Below are 14,636 nucleotides of genomic sequence, written 5' to 3'. Positions count from 1 at the left end.
GCTTTCTGCGCCTTCATACCTCTCATTACAAGGAAAAGTCATTCAGTTTTTCGGAGGTTGAATCCGGTCCAAGCTCCTCCTTCTCACTCTCGTCCAGCAGACCCAGTGCCTGTCGCCTTGTTGGCGCCTTGGGGTCGAAGAACGGCTTCTCGGCCAGCGATGTGACTCGCGTTCCGTGTCTCGGGTGTTTCCCAGCGTAGTCCCAGCTGGCATTGTGGATGGTGATTCTGCTCGCTTTGTAAGCTTCAATTTTCTGCGTAGTTCGAGATCATCGAACGGCCTGGTTGAGTAGATCTCACCGATTATCCCACAGAACCGACGTGCCTGGGGTCCACTTCCATCGGAGCTGGATGTCCACGTTTTTCTCATAAACGTCAAACAGGTAGTTGAGGATAAGGTCACTTTCTGCCTTATCAAAGCCAACGATGCGGTCGGTCATGGCTCGGTTGACCCAGAGGGCCTTCCATCCCGTGGCTGGATGAACTCGCACCAATGGGTGAGTACGTTCAACATATTTGGGTCCTGCTTCAGGATCGTTGCGGTCCAGGTACGGGTGGGCAGATCGATAGACGGCGTATTTGCCGTCGATAATCTTGCGGAAGTTGGGAGAAAGCTTTTCATAGGCTCCATATCCACTAGCCCAGAGGGTGTCTCCTCCCACTGGCGGTACCGTGTCATTGTGTAAGTGAGTAATGCCGGCAGGCTGATGCTCGTGTACAAGATCTGTATGCCAGCGGGATGCGCCTCCTGGATTCCGGAAGTTTGCTGGTCTCTCCGTAGCCTGGAGATCCGGCCAGATGACGGTCACACCAGCGACTCCGGGAACTTGCGGAACTTGAGGCTAGAGCCTCTATCAGTATGGCTATTATACGGAGGGTTCAAGCCTTTGGGGTGAAACTCACGTGAATCTCGATCTCCCCATACCATTCTCCCAGCTCCTTCTGCTGTTGGGGCGAAATATCCTGGTTTCTGAAAAATACAACGCTTCGCTCCGCAATTAACAGGGCCAGTTCGTCTCGTTGCTCAGGGGTGAGGTCTTTCAGCTGCAGCCCCTCGATCTCGGTCCCAATGTTGGCTGTCAGGTCCGTGACCTTGGTCGCAGCGGCAAACAGATTTTTCTTGGATTTGTCTGCCCTGGCTCCAGCATCGACATGTTTCCTGTCAGCACTTCGGATCTTGTAAACGTCCTGCAGGTATAGAGGCCTGGAAGGCCTGTATGGGTAGCCGTTGGACAGGTCAATGCCCGCCTTCAACAGTCGCTCTCGGGCCGGGGCGGGGATTGGTAGAGTATCCTTCTTGGGCTGCGCGACGTCAACAATGACGGGGTCGATAGGAGCGGGAGCCATTTTGCGCTCTTCTTTCTTTATCTTTCGTTGGTCTATCAACTTCCTTGACAAGCCAAATTGAAATGGCAAGATCAGCTACTTTCAAGGTTGAGTCAGAAAGAGGCCCTTTAAATAATGACTCCAGCTCGGGGGAACCCCAAGCTATGCAGTTGGATGGCATTGATATCATCTCATTTTTCGCATGAAGCGGGATTTGTAATGTAGGTCATCCATCGAGTTCATATCTGGCAGGCAAGTCTCGGAAAGATCTCAAAATCGCCCAACCCATCTCGATTATTGCGACATTGCTGTTTTAGAACTGAATCCATATGACTGGTCGTATTTCCCCGCAGAATAGACAAGTGTCATCTGCACAGATGCAGATCGAAAGCAAATATATACAATAAATGCCGTGATAGTGCTGCAAGTGCTATGCCATATAGCTAGCGGGTGTTGCCATGGATTGCTGAAAGGGGTGGTGGCGTGCTGATGTAACTCTATTGCAATATCACCAGCCATCCGCTGATGTGTGAGATACACAGCGCATAGCATTATCAGGGCGTTTGCTTCAGGACAGAGATATTGCTAGACCATCAATTGCCGGATCTTCCGGATGCTCTTTGCATGCAATTCTTATCTTCCCAATAATATTCCTAGCCGCCGTTGCAGCCAAAGAAAGTACTGGGACAGCAGAAAGAGCCAGATGTGCTCAACCACCCCTCCTAGCACGCCATGTGCATGATAAAGGATTCTCGGGATGAATGATATATGGCACGTAACAAATTTGAAAGAAATGAGAAGAGTTACAAGAAGTCACTGACACCAAGTGACAGAAGTGTTTCCTTGGGTAGGGTATTGCTTTGTTTCGACATGTCGCCTCCTGAGCCGATTCGAAGCTCTCTCAGCCACAACCCAGATAACAAATCATTGGGCTCTGTCAATGTTGACCGAACGGATACGAGTTCTTCTGAAGTCATCCAAACGAAAGTAGAGAGAAGATGGGTCTCTTACTTATGGGATACTCTGGATAAGTCGCCAGAGGAAAGACGATTCCTGTTCAAACTTGATGCCGTGCTTCTCACATTTGCTTCCCTGGGATATTTCATCAAGTATCTTGACCAGGTTAACATCAACAATGCTTTCGTCTCTGGCATGAAGGAAGACCTCAACTTGTTTGGCAATCAGCTCAACTATATGCAAACCTGTTGGACTGTGGGTTACGTTGTTGGGCAAATTCCAAGGTAAGGCAAAACATACCTGCTTTGACCAGCAAAGGCTTTGAATAACATTACTCTGCCATACAGCAATGCCCTCTTGACCCGAATTAGGCCATCCATTTGGATACCATCCTGCGAAGTCACATGGGCCGTGTTAACGATTCTCATGGTGAAATGCAACAATGCGCAGCAAATTTACGTCTTGCGATTCTTCATCGGACTCGCCGAAAGTACCTTTTACCCTGGGATGCAGTATATCATTGGATCATGGTACCGGAAAGACGAACTGGCCAAACGATCATGCATCTTCCACACTAGTGGTGCTATCGGATCCATGTTCTCTGGCTATCTCATGGCTGCAGTCTACCACCTCGGAGGGAGAGACGGTTTCAAAGGCTGGCAATGGCTCTTCATTATAAACACCGTCATTTCGCTTCCAATTGCCTTGGCTGGATACGTCATGATACCCGATGTTCCTGAGATCACGCGGGCGTGGTACTTCACGAAAGAGGACATTGCCCTCGCTCAGAAGAGAATGCAGCTCGAGGGTCGGGCAAACCGTGCTCCGTTTACCAAGGCAAAATTGAAGAAGATATTTTGCAGCTGGCATATCTACTTGCTGTCACTCCTATACATTTTCTTCAACAATGGGAATGGTGCCGCTTCCCAGCCTGCCTTTTCGCTGTGGCTCAAACAGCGAGGATACAGCGTCACCGACATCAACACATATCCTACCATCACTATAGCCATTACAGTTATCACCACCCTTGCATATGCATGGACTTCCGACTCCATATTCAGAGGAGAGCGATGGCCCCCAATCGTGTTTGCAGGTATCATTGGCATTATTGTCAATGTGAGCCTCACAGTTTGGAATATCCCTATCGGATGGAAGTGGGCCTGCTTCTTTCTGGCCGGCTTTGGTGGAGGTGTCAGTGGCCTAACTTTCGCCTGGGCTCATGAGATCTGCTCTGATGACAACGAAGAGCGAGCACTGGTGACGGGATCGATGAATCAAATGGCCTATGTCATACAAGCTTGGCTTCCGCTATTGATTTGGCAGCAAGTAGAGGCTCCTAACTATCCAAAGGGGTACTCAACCTCGATTGGAATCAACGTCGGAATGATTGTAATGTGTTTTTGGATTAAATATGCCCACAGACGGGAAAAAATGAGGAAACAGGTTCGGGGGGGCGATTCGGGATTATACGTAGCGAGCTAATTCATGTCATCTAAATTCAACAAGAACATTGTGCTCAACCAATCTTGTAACACAGGCAAATTCAACAGAGTCAACACAGTCATTAGAAAGAGGAAGATGTCAAGGCTGCTATTTGCTAGCTGTTATAGACAACCATGTCGCTAATGGGGAACAGATACGTCTATGGAAGCTTCAACCACAATTTCAACAAGTTTGGGTATTTAGGTGTGCCCAGTCCAGTCACTGGATCCCATCCTTCCACAGCGGTAAAGCCGCTCGTGCCGCAGTTCGGGTTTGATCCTTGCTTGATATCCGTAAGGGCGTCTGTGTTCGCATACAGTACCGGGTTGATGAATCCAACAGAGCCTTTGCCAATTTTGGCGCGCTCTTGGTTAATCAGAGTGATGACAGAGGCCCAAAGAGGTGCCGCCAGGCTTGTCCCGAACCAGTGGCCCTCCGTCCCGTTGTTGAACGCGCGGAAATTTGCGCCATTCGCCGAGATATCGGGAATGCCTCTGCCAGCACGGTTGTAGATGCCACCGTTCTCGCCGAGGTTGCTCGCATTGGCGTTGGCGACATAGTAAGGGTGGCCCGGATCGTGCTTGGCAAAGTACTTGCTGATTGCACCCTTCTGGTAGTCTGGTGCAGGGAAATAGTTTGAAAAGCCTCCTCCTGAAGCGAAAAGCTCGGCGCCGGGGCCGAGGTTTGTCTGCATAGCACCCTCCGCATCAAGCACGGTTGTGCCAGGCTCAAGTTGGGTCGCACCAACAGAGGTCAGGTATGGGCACGACACGGGGTTGCCAGGGTTGTAGATTGTCTGGTTCTGCCCTGAACCAGAGAGACAGCCGGTTGCAGTGTCGGATTCAGGTGGCATGGCAACTCCGAAATCGCCAGAAGAGACCAGAACCGTGGTGCCCTGAAGACCTAACTTGAGCCACTCATTGCACTGCCTCAGGAAATAATTCTTTGGGACATCAATCTCTCCCTCGCCATAGGAGATGGAAATGACCTTGTTTGGCTTGTAAGCACCGCAAAGAACCGTGCCGTTGTAGCCGCCTGGTCGGTTATCAGGATAAGACGGATCAATGCCCGGGCTGTCTCCCGTGATACCAAATGCTGTAGAGTGGCAGTAAGATCCATCCAGAGCATCTAGGAAATGGTTCAGGAAGCCCGAGTAATTGTTGGCGGTGGTATAAAGACGGTCATCCACTTGGTACAAAACCATGGTTTGGGGCCAGATTAATGTTTGAATGATTGTAATATCGATGTCCGACTCCCCCGTATTGAATTCGGAATTGGGCGCCACTGGAGCTTCACCGCCATCGATGGACAAGACCTTGGGGTGTGTGCCATTGGCAATCCAAGGCGCATATTTGTGGAAGTAAGAGTCGAGATCTCCCTGAGCAAATGTGTCGCCGCTCTCATACACTGCAGGCTCATTTCCGGCGACAGGGTGGTTGGTGTCTGGGATCTGATACAGCGCACGGTAACAGACGGCAGTGAAGTTGCGGGCGCAGTCCTGCAGATCGGCTGGCAGCTTGGGGGCAGTAGGGGGCTTCTTCACCAACGACAACAGATCGGGCGGCATCTGCTTCGGCCTCCAGCCCTTTCTATACCTGCGGGAGCTGGTGTCGGCACGCTCCTCTAAAGAACGCTTTATCATGGGTGGTGATAACTTGATGCCGGGCACGATGTAGTCGATGTGTTCCGAGAGATGCGCTGGCACATAATATTCATCGCAGCCAATCTTGAGCTCGTTTCCCCGCTCATGTTCGTGATATTGTGTTTGGAACAAGTCCTCGACATGAGAAACAGGCAGGTCGATGGCAAGCCATCCTTTGTTCACATATTGGCGAATATCCGACGCGTTCACCCCAGACTCCACCAACCAAGAATGGACTGCGTCGAAGGTCTCACGCGTTGGGGCAAAGAGATCGTGAACTTCGTCCTGACTGAGATGCTTGCCAAAGCCTTCGGACGAAGGATCGGACACTTCCATCAGCTTCTCATAGCCAAGATGGATGTTGCTCTGCGCCAGACCGATCCTAAGCGGGATGATAGCATGCGGATTGAGGCGGCTACCGCGCTTCCATTGTCGATGGCTGTCGACATGGCCGGTGCCCGTCGGACTGCGTGTCTCGTGGAGGACATAGTTGCTGGACGGTAGACCGTGCACAGAAGAATCTGTGAATGCAATTCCCGCTGTGAGAACCAGCAACGCTTTGAGCGAATAGCCCATGATGCCGAGGACGTATGGACTACTGATTGGCAATAAGCTATGAAGAGCTACTCCAGTAGCTTGGCAGCGGTCAAGCTTTCTTGGCCTGATCGCAATGCTTTTATAGTCCGTCACCTTGATCACCACGGTTCCTGCGATCTCTGAACCCCAGGTAGTATCATGTCGCCGGCTGCTCGTGCGTATCTCCATCGTATGCCTGTTATACAAGGATCCTCATGCTAGTATCACTCCGCATTCTTGCTTCTCTAATCACAACTTCGCATGCCGAATATCCGACCTGTGTCCAGGAACCTGAGAACCTTGTCTGACACGAGCGCTGACCGACGGCACGTTCATTGTGCCAGACCTGCCTTCAGCATTGAAGCAGCCACTCATTGGGCATGTCCCGCTACCGCTAACAAAGGTTCGAACAGCTTTAGGCAGGTCTCGGTTGAGTGATTGACGTTGATCTTATGGCGTCGGGAGGCACTGCTGCATGCAGTAAGCTTGTAAGCCCCGATCTTCAATTTCATTCCCCTGTTAATATCGTGCGGTTTGCTGGTGGGTGATGGGTTACCCGCCACTCCCGGCATTGACCGGATAGATATCTCCGTCTTTCAGTTCAAAAGGTCCTGCGACTCCCCGCTTCGCACCTTAGCTGGCAGTTGCTCTATGTTACCCAAACGCGGCTTTGATGGGAACATATCTCGAACTTATACACACATTACATGATTGGCGCATTAACCCCAAGGACCGTGAGATGAATACTGGTACGGCCGTCGGAGGATCCTTTGTCGGTGTTGCGGCACAAAACATTATTCTCCTTTTGGAGATTTACTGTCAGCACCACTCATTTGTATCACACGTAAGTGAGTGTCTGCTAACACGACAGGGGACTCTGGCTTCGCACGCGGTCTTCGAATCCAACAGAAGTCTACCACATAATCTTTTTTTGTCCTGCATTAATCATGATAGTCATGGAATTGGGGTGTAAGGCTTGTCAATTTGAGAAGTATTACCACCTGAGTTAGATCATTCGAGCGCGGTCTTACTCGTCTTACTACTTCCTAGATACATGCATCTGCGGTTGAGGCCACCTGGCTAACGAATCGGACTGCCTCCAGCATCAACGAACACCTGCTCCAAAATTTCAACAGGCTGCATAACACTGTCATGGTCAGTGCCGGGAACAGTGAATGAGTCGAAATCCAACACATCCTCGAATGAATTGCCTTTCCATCCACAGATTTCTTCAATGTACTTCTGGCCGCTTGCACCAATCATGATATCGCTTTCGGCGAAGTATGCCCTCACTTTGAGCCTCATGCTGTCTTGCCAATTGGGGTTCATCTGACGTCTCTGTCTCTCAGTGCTCACAAGGGATTTTACGAAGGCGCCGTAGTCATCGCAAGCTTCCCATGACCATCCTTTGCCCTTTCTTAAGCATTGAAGCGCCTCACTATTGGCACCCACAGTGTTCTCGTCAAATATCTTCTTAGTGAGTATCGTTGACAGTTCCATTTGCAGATCTCGTGGAAAGTCGTATTCGTCTGCTAGCTTTTGCCTATTTCTTTCTAGGGCTGTAAGCTCCTGGGCGTTGTTAATGCCCATCGAGGTGGAGAACAAGCTGGTGGCTTTGTTGAGCAAGGTTCCACTGGTCGTTATTACGGGGGCGGCGTCGACTGCGAAGAATCGCGGAATGCGGTGCCATACATTGAAGGCTGGCGTTGGGATATATTGAAGTATTTGCATTGACGTAATTTTCGAGTGGGCAGGATCAGTCCATGGGCCTGCAACGTTGCAAAACTTGTCAGTACCTGATGGAAGAATGTACAGCCGTTGAATCTGCGTACCCATGAACGCAACAAAAGGTCGTTCGGGATGTAGCAAGTTTCGATGGTGATGCAATGAGTTGAGCAGATATAGCATCCCAGCAGAATGCGCAACCAGGGCAACGTGCGAAATGTCCAGGTGAGCTAATAACCGGGGAACAATTTGAATCCACGTTGGAATTCGCCGAGAAAGAGGCACATCTGTTGAGAACCCCATGCCAGGGCTAAAAGGACGAGGAAGAGAGTGCATAAGCATCAGCACATGCTTGAACTTGCAATTGAGGAAACGTGGGGTCGAATGGAAAACACATCTTTACCGGTCAATCACCAAGACTCGCACTCCGTATTTCCGCGCAACAGGGTCGAGTACAGCGCCGATGTATCTCGATCCAAACATGCCGGGGATGAAGAGTACGGTCGGGGTGCTGCGACCTGCGGTCGCACTGTCTGGCTTGAAGCCCACGTCTGCAAAGCTGACGGTGATGGCATCCTGATTTTCACCTTCGGGCAGGGTGAACTTTTGGGTGAAGCGAGGATCGGAGATGTAACTGAGCGCCTGATCGCGCGCCGAAGCAGTACCAGAGCTCATAGTCAATAGCAAAATTGATATAATGATATGCAAGGGAGGAGAGGAAATGCAACTGCTGGCTTATTACGAAGGTAACTATAAGCACCAGGTAGAGGCCTCCCAAAATAGCTGAGAGCCGAATGAAACGCTTCGGCTACCTCTGCCGACGACGCGAAGCTCGGCTATGATCTGTCGATATGTTCAGCGAATCATGTTTGAACCGTAGCCTAGCGTGTCACGACAATATCTGCTTAGTCCCAGAGAGTTGTATATCCGCTGCGTAAACGAATGGGCACCTTGAGGAAACGTGAGGTTCATGTGACAAATCTCCGAGCTACGATGTTTTTACATAGGATTTTCACGTCTTTGAAACCATGGAAACCATAGAATGGAATCTGGACTCCTGGATGCATACTGCTAGTTAAGCCTCTCACAATCTTGATTAGGCATACGAAAGCTTTGAAGCCATGAAGCGTGGCCGTTTTTTCCGACAACCGAAACCATCGTTCTACAGTATTAAATACCGGGGTAACGGGTAACCAAACAACCCTGCTGAGTCAGGTCAACCTGATTTCACTTTGTGATGCCCAGCATGATATCGACGGGGTTCTCTTTTTTTTTTCTTTTTTTTTTTTTTTTCTTTTCCCTCACTCTCTTTTCTCACGACAGTGTCCGATACCTTATACACAGGTACTTTCAGCCGCTGCCGAAAATCACCGGCTAAATGACCAGGGCCTAGCTTCTTCGACAAATATAAACAGGATAATAATGCCGTAAAATACATGGATCATGACGCTTTCCTCGTTCAAAGGCTCGATTAACAAATTGTCCTGTAAATCCTCTTCCACAAGGGCCAGGCTCGTCGCAGCTCTTTCTCTTCTGTTGAGTCGGGCTGAACCCTGGAATAGATTCTTCCGGTGTCGAGATCCATGGACTCAGTATTAACCAATTGTGTCCTGAACCAGATCTTGTGTCCCACATAGAAAATAATAACAATCGGGACAGCCAGCACGTTCAGGAAGAAGTTCCTCGCTGTGATCTCAGGCCCGTCAGCTTCTGGGTCAAGCGGAACCGGAGAGACGGCCATCCAAAACTGAGAGGCCAGAACCAGAATATTCCCAATTAATCCAATCCAAGAACCGAGAACGCCAACTTGTGACACGAACGGCAGTTGGTTCAGTGTGTGCCCTGCTGCTGCCCAAGCTTTGCGAAACCGAATATGGCAGAGGCAAATGCTGCCCCAAGTGAACAAGCTGGACAACCCAGAAATGGCCATGAGCCAATCGAAAATGTCTGAGTGAGACTTGACATTGACAAGGTATGCCAAAAGTCCAAGAACAGAGGCGAGACCAAGTGCAGTCAGTGGTCGTCCTTTGCGATCTACGTAGGAGAAGATTCTGGGCGCGTGAGACTGCTCGGCCAAAGAAGCCAGCGTTCTAGAAGACCCAAACACGGAAGAGTTGCCCACACTCAATACCGCAATCATGATGACGATGTTCATGACACTCGGTAAGATTGTTGAGCCTGCGCTTTCCACGGCGATGACAAAGGGGCTGGCGGTGGCATCAACAGAACTGCGGCCCCTAAGAAGACGCGGCTCGTTGTAGGGGACCAAGAGTGTCACCAGCAGGAGCGATACGACGTAAAAAATGGCAATTCTCCAAAATACTTGCTTGATGGCACTTGGGACAGACTTCTTCGGGTTGGCAGTTTCGGCCGCAGCAAGTCCGAGCATTTCGGTGCCCGCAAAAGAAAAGGAAGACGTCGCCAGAACACTGCAGAAGCCTTTGAAGCCGTTGTTCGTTGGGCCCGGATTGACCCAGAACTGGCCGCCAACGTAACCGGCTGTCGGCGGTCCGCCGATATTGATTACGATGCCAAGAAGTCTGCGTTATTTGGCTTAAGGTTAGCCGGGCAAAGCTTCAAGCGGCGCCTAGGGGTGGTGCCAAGAGAGCAAATAAGTCTTACATGAAGCCAACAATGGCAGCGACTTTCACTATGGAGAAAACGAACTCTGCTTCTCCATAACCCTTGATTCCCATTAGGTTTATGGCGATAATTGCGAAGAGGAAGATGGTGATGAAAATGGCGGGGTTCAGCGAAGCATTCCAGTACTGTATCGCCAGAGCTCCGGCGATAATCTCGAGCGGTAGAACGACGAGCCATTGCAAGGCGTAACTAACTGAAGATTTAGCAACAAGACCAGTGTTATACCCCGACTGGAGGAATAGGAATGTAGCATATAATGCACATTTGGCTTGGTTATACGTACTTCCAGCCCATGGCGAAACCCCACGACGGGTCCAGAAATCGGCTCGAAAACGCGGAAAACGAACCAGCAACGGGAAATGCTGTTACCAGTTCACCCATGCTTTGCATGGTGCAGAATTGTAAAACCCCGGTTGCAATGTACGCGAGCAAAAGTGAAGCCGGGCCGCCTTGATACAGGGCGAGGCCTGATGCTACGAACAAACCGGTCCCTAAGTTGCCGTGTTAGAAGAATTGCGTGGTCCATTGCCTTTCTGTTTTAGATAGCATCGAAGATGATTCTCATACCGACTGAGCCTCCAATGGCGATCATCTGAAGATGGCGACCTTTAAGATCTCGTGCGAGTGCAGAATTGGCCGTCCGCACATTGGCCGCACGCAGGTCGTAGAAGCGAGCACCTCCTTGGCCCATATCAGGAGCATCATCGTTAATATGATAGCCATGGTTTCCACTCATGGGAAGCCCTCCGGGCACTCGACGGAAGCTGTCCACAAACCTGCGGCCCATAGACTTGTTGTGAGAGGTTCTGGGCCGTGGATTGGCGGTGATGGAATACGACGACGCATTTCCAAATTGGCTTGTCGGTTTACCACCCGACGACAGATCGCTCATTTCAACGACCTCGAAGTCGCGAGTATATGTAATGCCATTTTTTATGGATTTTGGCTTTTCCGGCTCCTCGAATGCCATACTTGGCTGCAGTGATGATTCAACGCCTGTCTACACTCGACATGCAAGGAGACTTTTTGATCTGGTGGCTTCGGAGAATAAGGTATGCATGTGGTTGTCTTCATATGCATATGGCAAGTATGGAAGGGCTGCGGAAGGCCATTAGAAGGCAGTTCGGCGGAAGGGTCACTTTGTACGGTTTAGGACTCTTTCAGCGCCGAAACCTCATTTCCATTTCAGGTCCATTCCGGCACTCGGCCACCTCGAAAATGATAAGCTTGTTCCGGTCACGACATAGTACTACGCGAAAACAGCGCCCTCTCTTCTGCATATTGATGGTGCCATGCATCACATCATTGAAGAGTTTCAGGCACGCCAATAGCCCAGTTCTACCTGAGCCGAGGTCTTGACGCTATTTTAGCAAGCGCTACGGGGTAGATAAGGGTAGTGCATAGTTCATGACAGGAACGGGTTTGAAGCTGTCCCGGGGTGTCGTGGGCTGTATGTGGAGAGCCTGGGCTCCGCAAACCTGGGGTTAAGAGATAACGATGTTGATCTGACAGGGGTTTTGTTCAGCTGAAATCTGACTAGCAGTAGTAGTAGCAGAATCAAAAAGTCGTTTAATACAAGGGGGCCTTAGTTGTTGCCTCTCAGTGGATGGAATGGACCAGCGTGCTACGCATTAGGAGTGGCTTACTCTTTCATAACCGGATGCAAGAGAAAGCCAAGAGGTTCACGAACTACAGACCGTCGGTTCGCTCTTCTCCTCCCTTCAACTGGGTTAACTGAAACTGACAAGTAAAAAAAGGGGTCATGAGGGTGTGGTCACTGGAGCTACCGATCGGTCGGTTAACCATTGTGGCTGAAGACTTCGAGGTTGCTGAAGATCTTTAGGCGCTAAGAACAGTAAGAACGCAGAGTGGCTCAGTGCTTTCATTGACAGCTATGTAGTATCTATCTGCGTTTGAGACTAGTCATTCCGGCAGGCACCGCGCGTTCTGGCGATCGAGGAGTCTCGAGACTAAAAATCGGGGCAGCCTTCGAAGATCCGCGGTCTGCCTGGATGAGCGAGTCATGACTCTGCGTAGGACTAACTGCGCTGCCACTGGACGATTGAGGGCGGAAAGCCCCATTGTTCGATAGGGAATCAGCTGCGGTATCGGCCTGTTTGCGGTCTCCCCAACCCTCGACGTCCGATTTGGCCCGGTCCTCATCTTCAGCTCGATGCCAGCCGCTTGTTGTAGTCCCCTGGCCTTGAGGATGGGAGGCTGTATTACCGCTGCTGTGGTAATTTGGCCGAAATTTGATCTTCCTCGCTCCGCTGTCCCTCAAGAAAGAGCCAAGAGCAACCAGATTTGCTACTGCAGTTGCTGCGAGCAGTTCAACAGATGCCCACATTGATCGAACGATTTGGTCCCCATGCTCTTTGATCGTTTCAGGTATTCTGTAGATAGTGATACCCACAGTCAGAAAGCCAAAGCAGAACAGCATCGACAGCAAGACCTTGCGTCGTGTAGCGATGCGAGTTGAAATGATGATCGGGATTGGGAAGACGATGAGCATGACATCGAGGACTGCGCTGGAGATTCCCATTGTGAGAAGCTGTGCCACGCCTTGGCGACACTGTGGTCCTGGATCGGGAACGAGTTGCCAGTAATGAGATATTGGTCGACATTCCGCGAGGTCGCTCACTATGATGGCCACAAATGACGCTGCAAGGAGGCTCCTGAGGATATTGATGAGTATTTTGTAGACCTTTTTTGACGAAGCACCTGCTAGTCGGTTGAGAAACTCGAGCGTGGTGAATTTGAGTGTCCATAGCCTGTGATTGATTAGCTTCCACTGCAAAGTGTTGCAATTAGCATGAAGTGGTAAAGATCTTCGGGCATGACCAACGTGGCAGCATGGAATATCCTCCCAGCAAGCACAACCTTGCTGGCAATGGTTCTCTGATGAACCTCCTCGGGCGAGAGCTCGAGTCCAGAAAGCTCAATATTGTTCGTTCCGTATAACAGCACGACGTGGGTGCACCCAATGCGGAGGTACAATGGCAACAATGCCAATGCTGTGATCCTGTCCTCGACGAAGAGCTTTTCTACTCGAATATACCGCCCAGAAAGGCGAAGCAGAATGAGACAGGTGCAAAAGAGCGTTGTCCACCAAGCCACGAGCAATGTCGGTTTTGCATCGCTGAATGGCCGTTCTGGCGGTGCCGATGAGTAGAGAGCCATGGTGGAAAAGCTACATGCAGAGCACTGAAAGAAAGTATGCCATTGTCATTATATCTTGACAGCGCAAGTCCTTAATCAACAAGAAGATGTGGTGAAATGTAACCGAGTCTAATTTTCTAAGGTTGCCAATAGTAGAGCAATATAGCACGCTGGTTCACCCGACGTGCATGTACACATTTCTCTCACGCATATCGCTCAGACATGTAAGCCATGCGAGCCGTGAACTGATAACGAAAATAACCTGCCAGGGTCATCGCGTCGAGGCACCTCCCTTGGCAGCTATGGTGTGACCACTGTCAACAACTAATTCAGACCAGCTTGAGCGATAGAATCGTCTTCTAATCGGCTAACTTCTTTTTATCGCAACTGGCTCTGGCAGCCAAGGGGGCCGTGGCGTTTGGTGGGATGATGGCTCGGAAATTGCTGCTGGTGCCTGGCCAAGCATCTTGCCCCTTCTTATCCAGCCCACGATACTTTAGCGCTGCAACCTAAATAAACTGACGGCCCCGGACCTAAGAGAGGAACTAGTGGGTGCTAAACTACTGCATATGCAGGCGTTTGGATAAAGGCTGTGGAATATGGACGGAGGATTACGGAGAGATTCTAGGCGACATTTAGAACATCGAGGCCCCTTGACACTGCTCGCGATGGTGGCAATGCTTTACCGTTCCAGTAATAACGGTGGCTCATTAGCTCAGCTCCTCGCATCAAGCAGTATGGTAGTTGTCAGATAATAGCGCATAACATCAGGCTTCCAACTATATTCGGCACCAAGAGAGCCACTTAACATGTGCCTTATTCCTCACCTTTCCAAGAGGCGGCACACAACCAGTGAAATAATGATGATACGCACCAAAAACCGTCTACTTAACTTTGAATTTGAGCATAATCTGTATGTTCAAGAAGTTAGATGAAGATGAAGTTACAAAGCCAAATGTCGACTCGTCTTCATTTCACAAGATATTGCTATAAAGCACTCCCCTTCCACGTGGTACTTTCGCGAGACGACGAAATACATCACATTCATCTATGGAGAGTCAACTCAACGAGTCATGGGGAGTATTCAGCCCTGACACAGCATCAGTAGCCGAGGCGAGTGCATGACA

At 50.2% G+C, this 14,636-nt stretch overlaps 6 protein-coding genes across 6 annotated transcripts; 1 reads left to right on the top strand and 5 right to left on the bottom strand.

Annotated features, from left to right (window-relative positions):
• Nucleotides 1-25: 25 nt before the first annotated feature.
• On the bottom strand, nucleotides 26-1,346 carry BBK36DRAFT_1177928 (TauD-domain-containing protein; the record flags this gene model as incomplete). The annotated part of the gene is made up of 3 exons (XM_024896105.1): nucleotides 26-230; nucleotides 300-841; nucleotides 903-1,346. 3 exons carry the CDS (start codon nucleotides 1,344-1,346, stop codon nucleotides 26-28), a joined length of 1,191 nt encoding a protein of 396 aa, XP_024748268.1.
• Nucleotides 1,347-2,195: 849 nt separating this feature from the next.
• BBK36DRAFT_21679 (MFS general substrate transporter) lies at nucleotides 2,196-3,764 on the top strand (the record flags this gene model as incomplete). The annotated part of the gene is made up of 2 exons (XM_024897921.1): nucleotides 2,196-2,566; nucleotides 2,630-3,764. The coding sequence occupies 2 exons, from the start codon at nucleotides 2,196-2,198 to the stop codon at nucleotides 3,762-3,764; spliced, it is 1,506 nt and encodes a 501-aa protein (XP_024748267.1).
• A 160-nt stretch (nucleotides 3,765-3,924) lies between these two features.
• On the bottom strand, nucleotides 3,925-6,357 carry BBK36DRAFT_1177923 (subtilisin-like protein; the record flags this gene model as incomplete). Its single annotated transcript, XM_024896104.1, has 2 exons — nucleotides 3,925-5,845; nucleotides 6,329-6,357. The coding sequence occupies 2 exons, from the start codon at nucleotides 6,355-6,357 to the stop codon at nucleotides 3,925-3,927; spliced, it is 1,950 nt and encodes a 649-aa protein (XP_024748266.1).
• Nucleotides 6,358-7,062: 705 nt separating this feature from the next.
• BBK36DRAFT_1170610 (hypothetical protein) lies at nucleotides 7,063-8,382 on the bottom strand (the record flags this gene model as incomplete). The annotated part of the gene is made up of 3 exons (XM_024895473.1): nucleotides 7,063-7,751; nucleotides 7,815-8,017; nucleotides 8,111-8,382. 3 exons carry the CDS (start codon nucleotides 8,380-8,382, stop codon nucleotides 7,063-7,065), a joined length of 1,164 nt encoding a protein of 387 aa, XP_024748265.1.
• A 796-nt stretch (nucleotides 8,383-9,178) lies between these two features.
• On the bottom strand, nucleotides 9,179-11,137 carry BBK36DRAFT_1122944 (hypothetical protein; the record flags this gene model as incomplete). The annotated part of the gene is made up of 4 exons (XM_024890998.1): nucleotides 9,179-10,247; nucleotides 10,330-10,539; nucleotides 10,634-10,841; nucleotides 10,918-11,137. 4 exons carry the CDS (start codon nucleotides 11,135-11,137, stop codon nucleotides 9,179-9,181), a joined length of 1,707 nt encoding a protein of 568 aa, XP_024748264.1.
• A 1,116-nt stretch (nucleotides 11,138-12,253) lies between these two features.
• BBK36DRAFT_6354 (hypothetical protein) lies at nucleotides 12,254-13,530 on the bottom strand (the record flags this gene model as incomplete). The annotated part of the gene is made up of 2 exons (XM_024898403.1): nucleotides 12,254-13,121; nucleotides 13,196-13,530. The coding sequence occupies 2 exons, from the start codon at nucleotides 13,528-13,530 to the stop codon at nucleotides 12,254-12,256; spliced, it is 1,203 nt and encodes a 400-aa protein (XP_024748263.1).
• Nucleotides 13,531-14,636: the final 1,106 nt, after the last annotated feature.

This window comes from Trichoderma citrinoviride (genome assembly GCF_003025115.1).
Source record: "Trichoderma citrinoviride strain TUCIM 6016 unplaced genomic scaffold BBK36scaffold_10, whole genome shotgun sequence".
Classification (NCBI taxonomy): domain Eukaryota; kingdom Fungi; phylum Ascomycota; class Sordariomycetes; order Hypocreales; family Hypocreaceae; genus Trichoderma; species Trichoderma citrinoviride.
The sequence above is the reverse complement of the archived record's forward strand: the minus strand, read 5'-3'. Positions and strand labels throughout refer to the sequence as shown.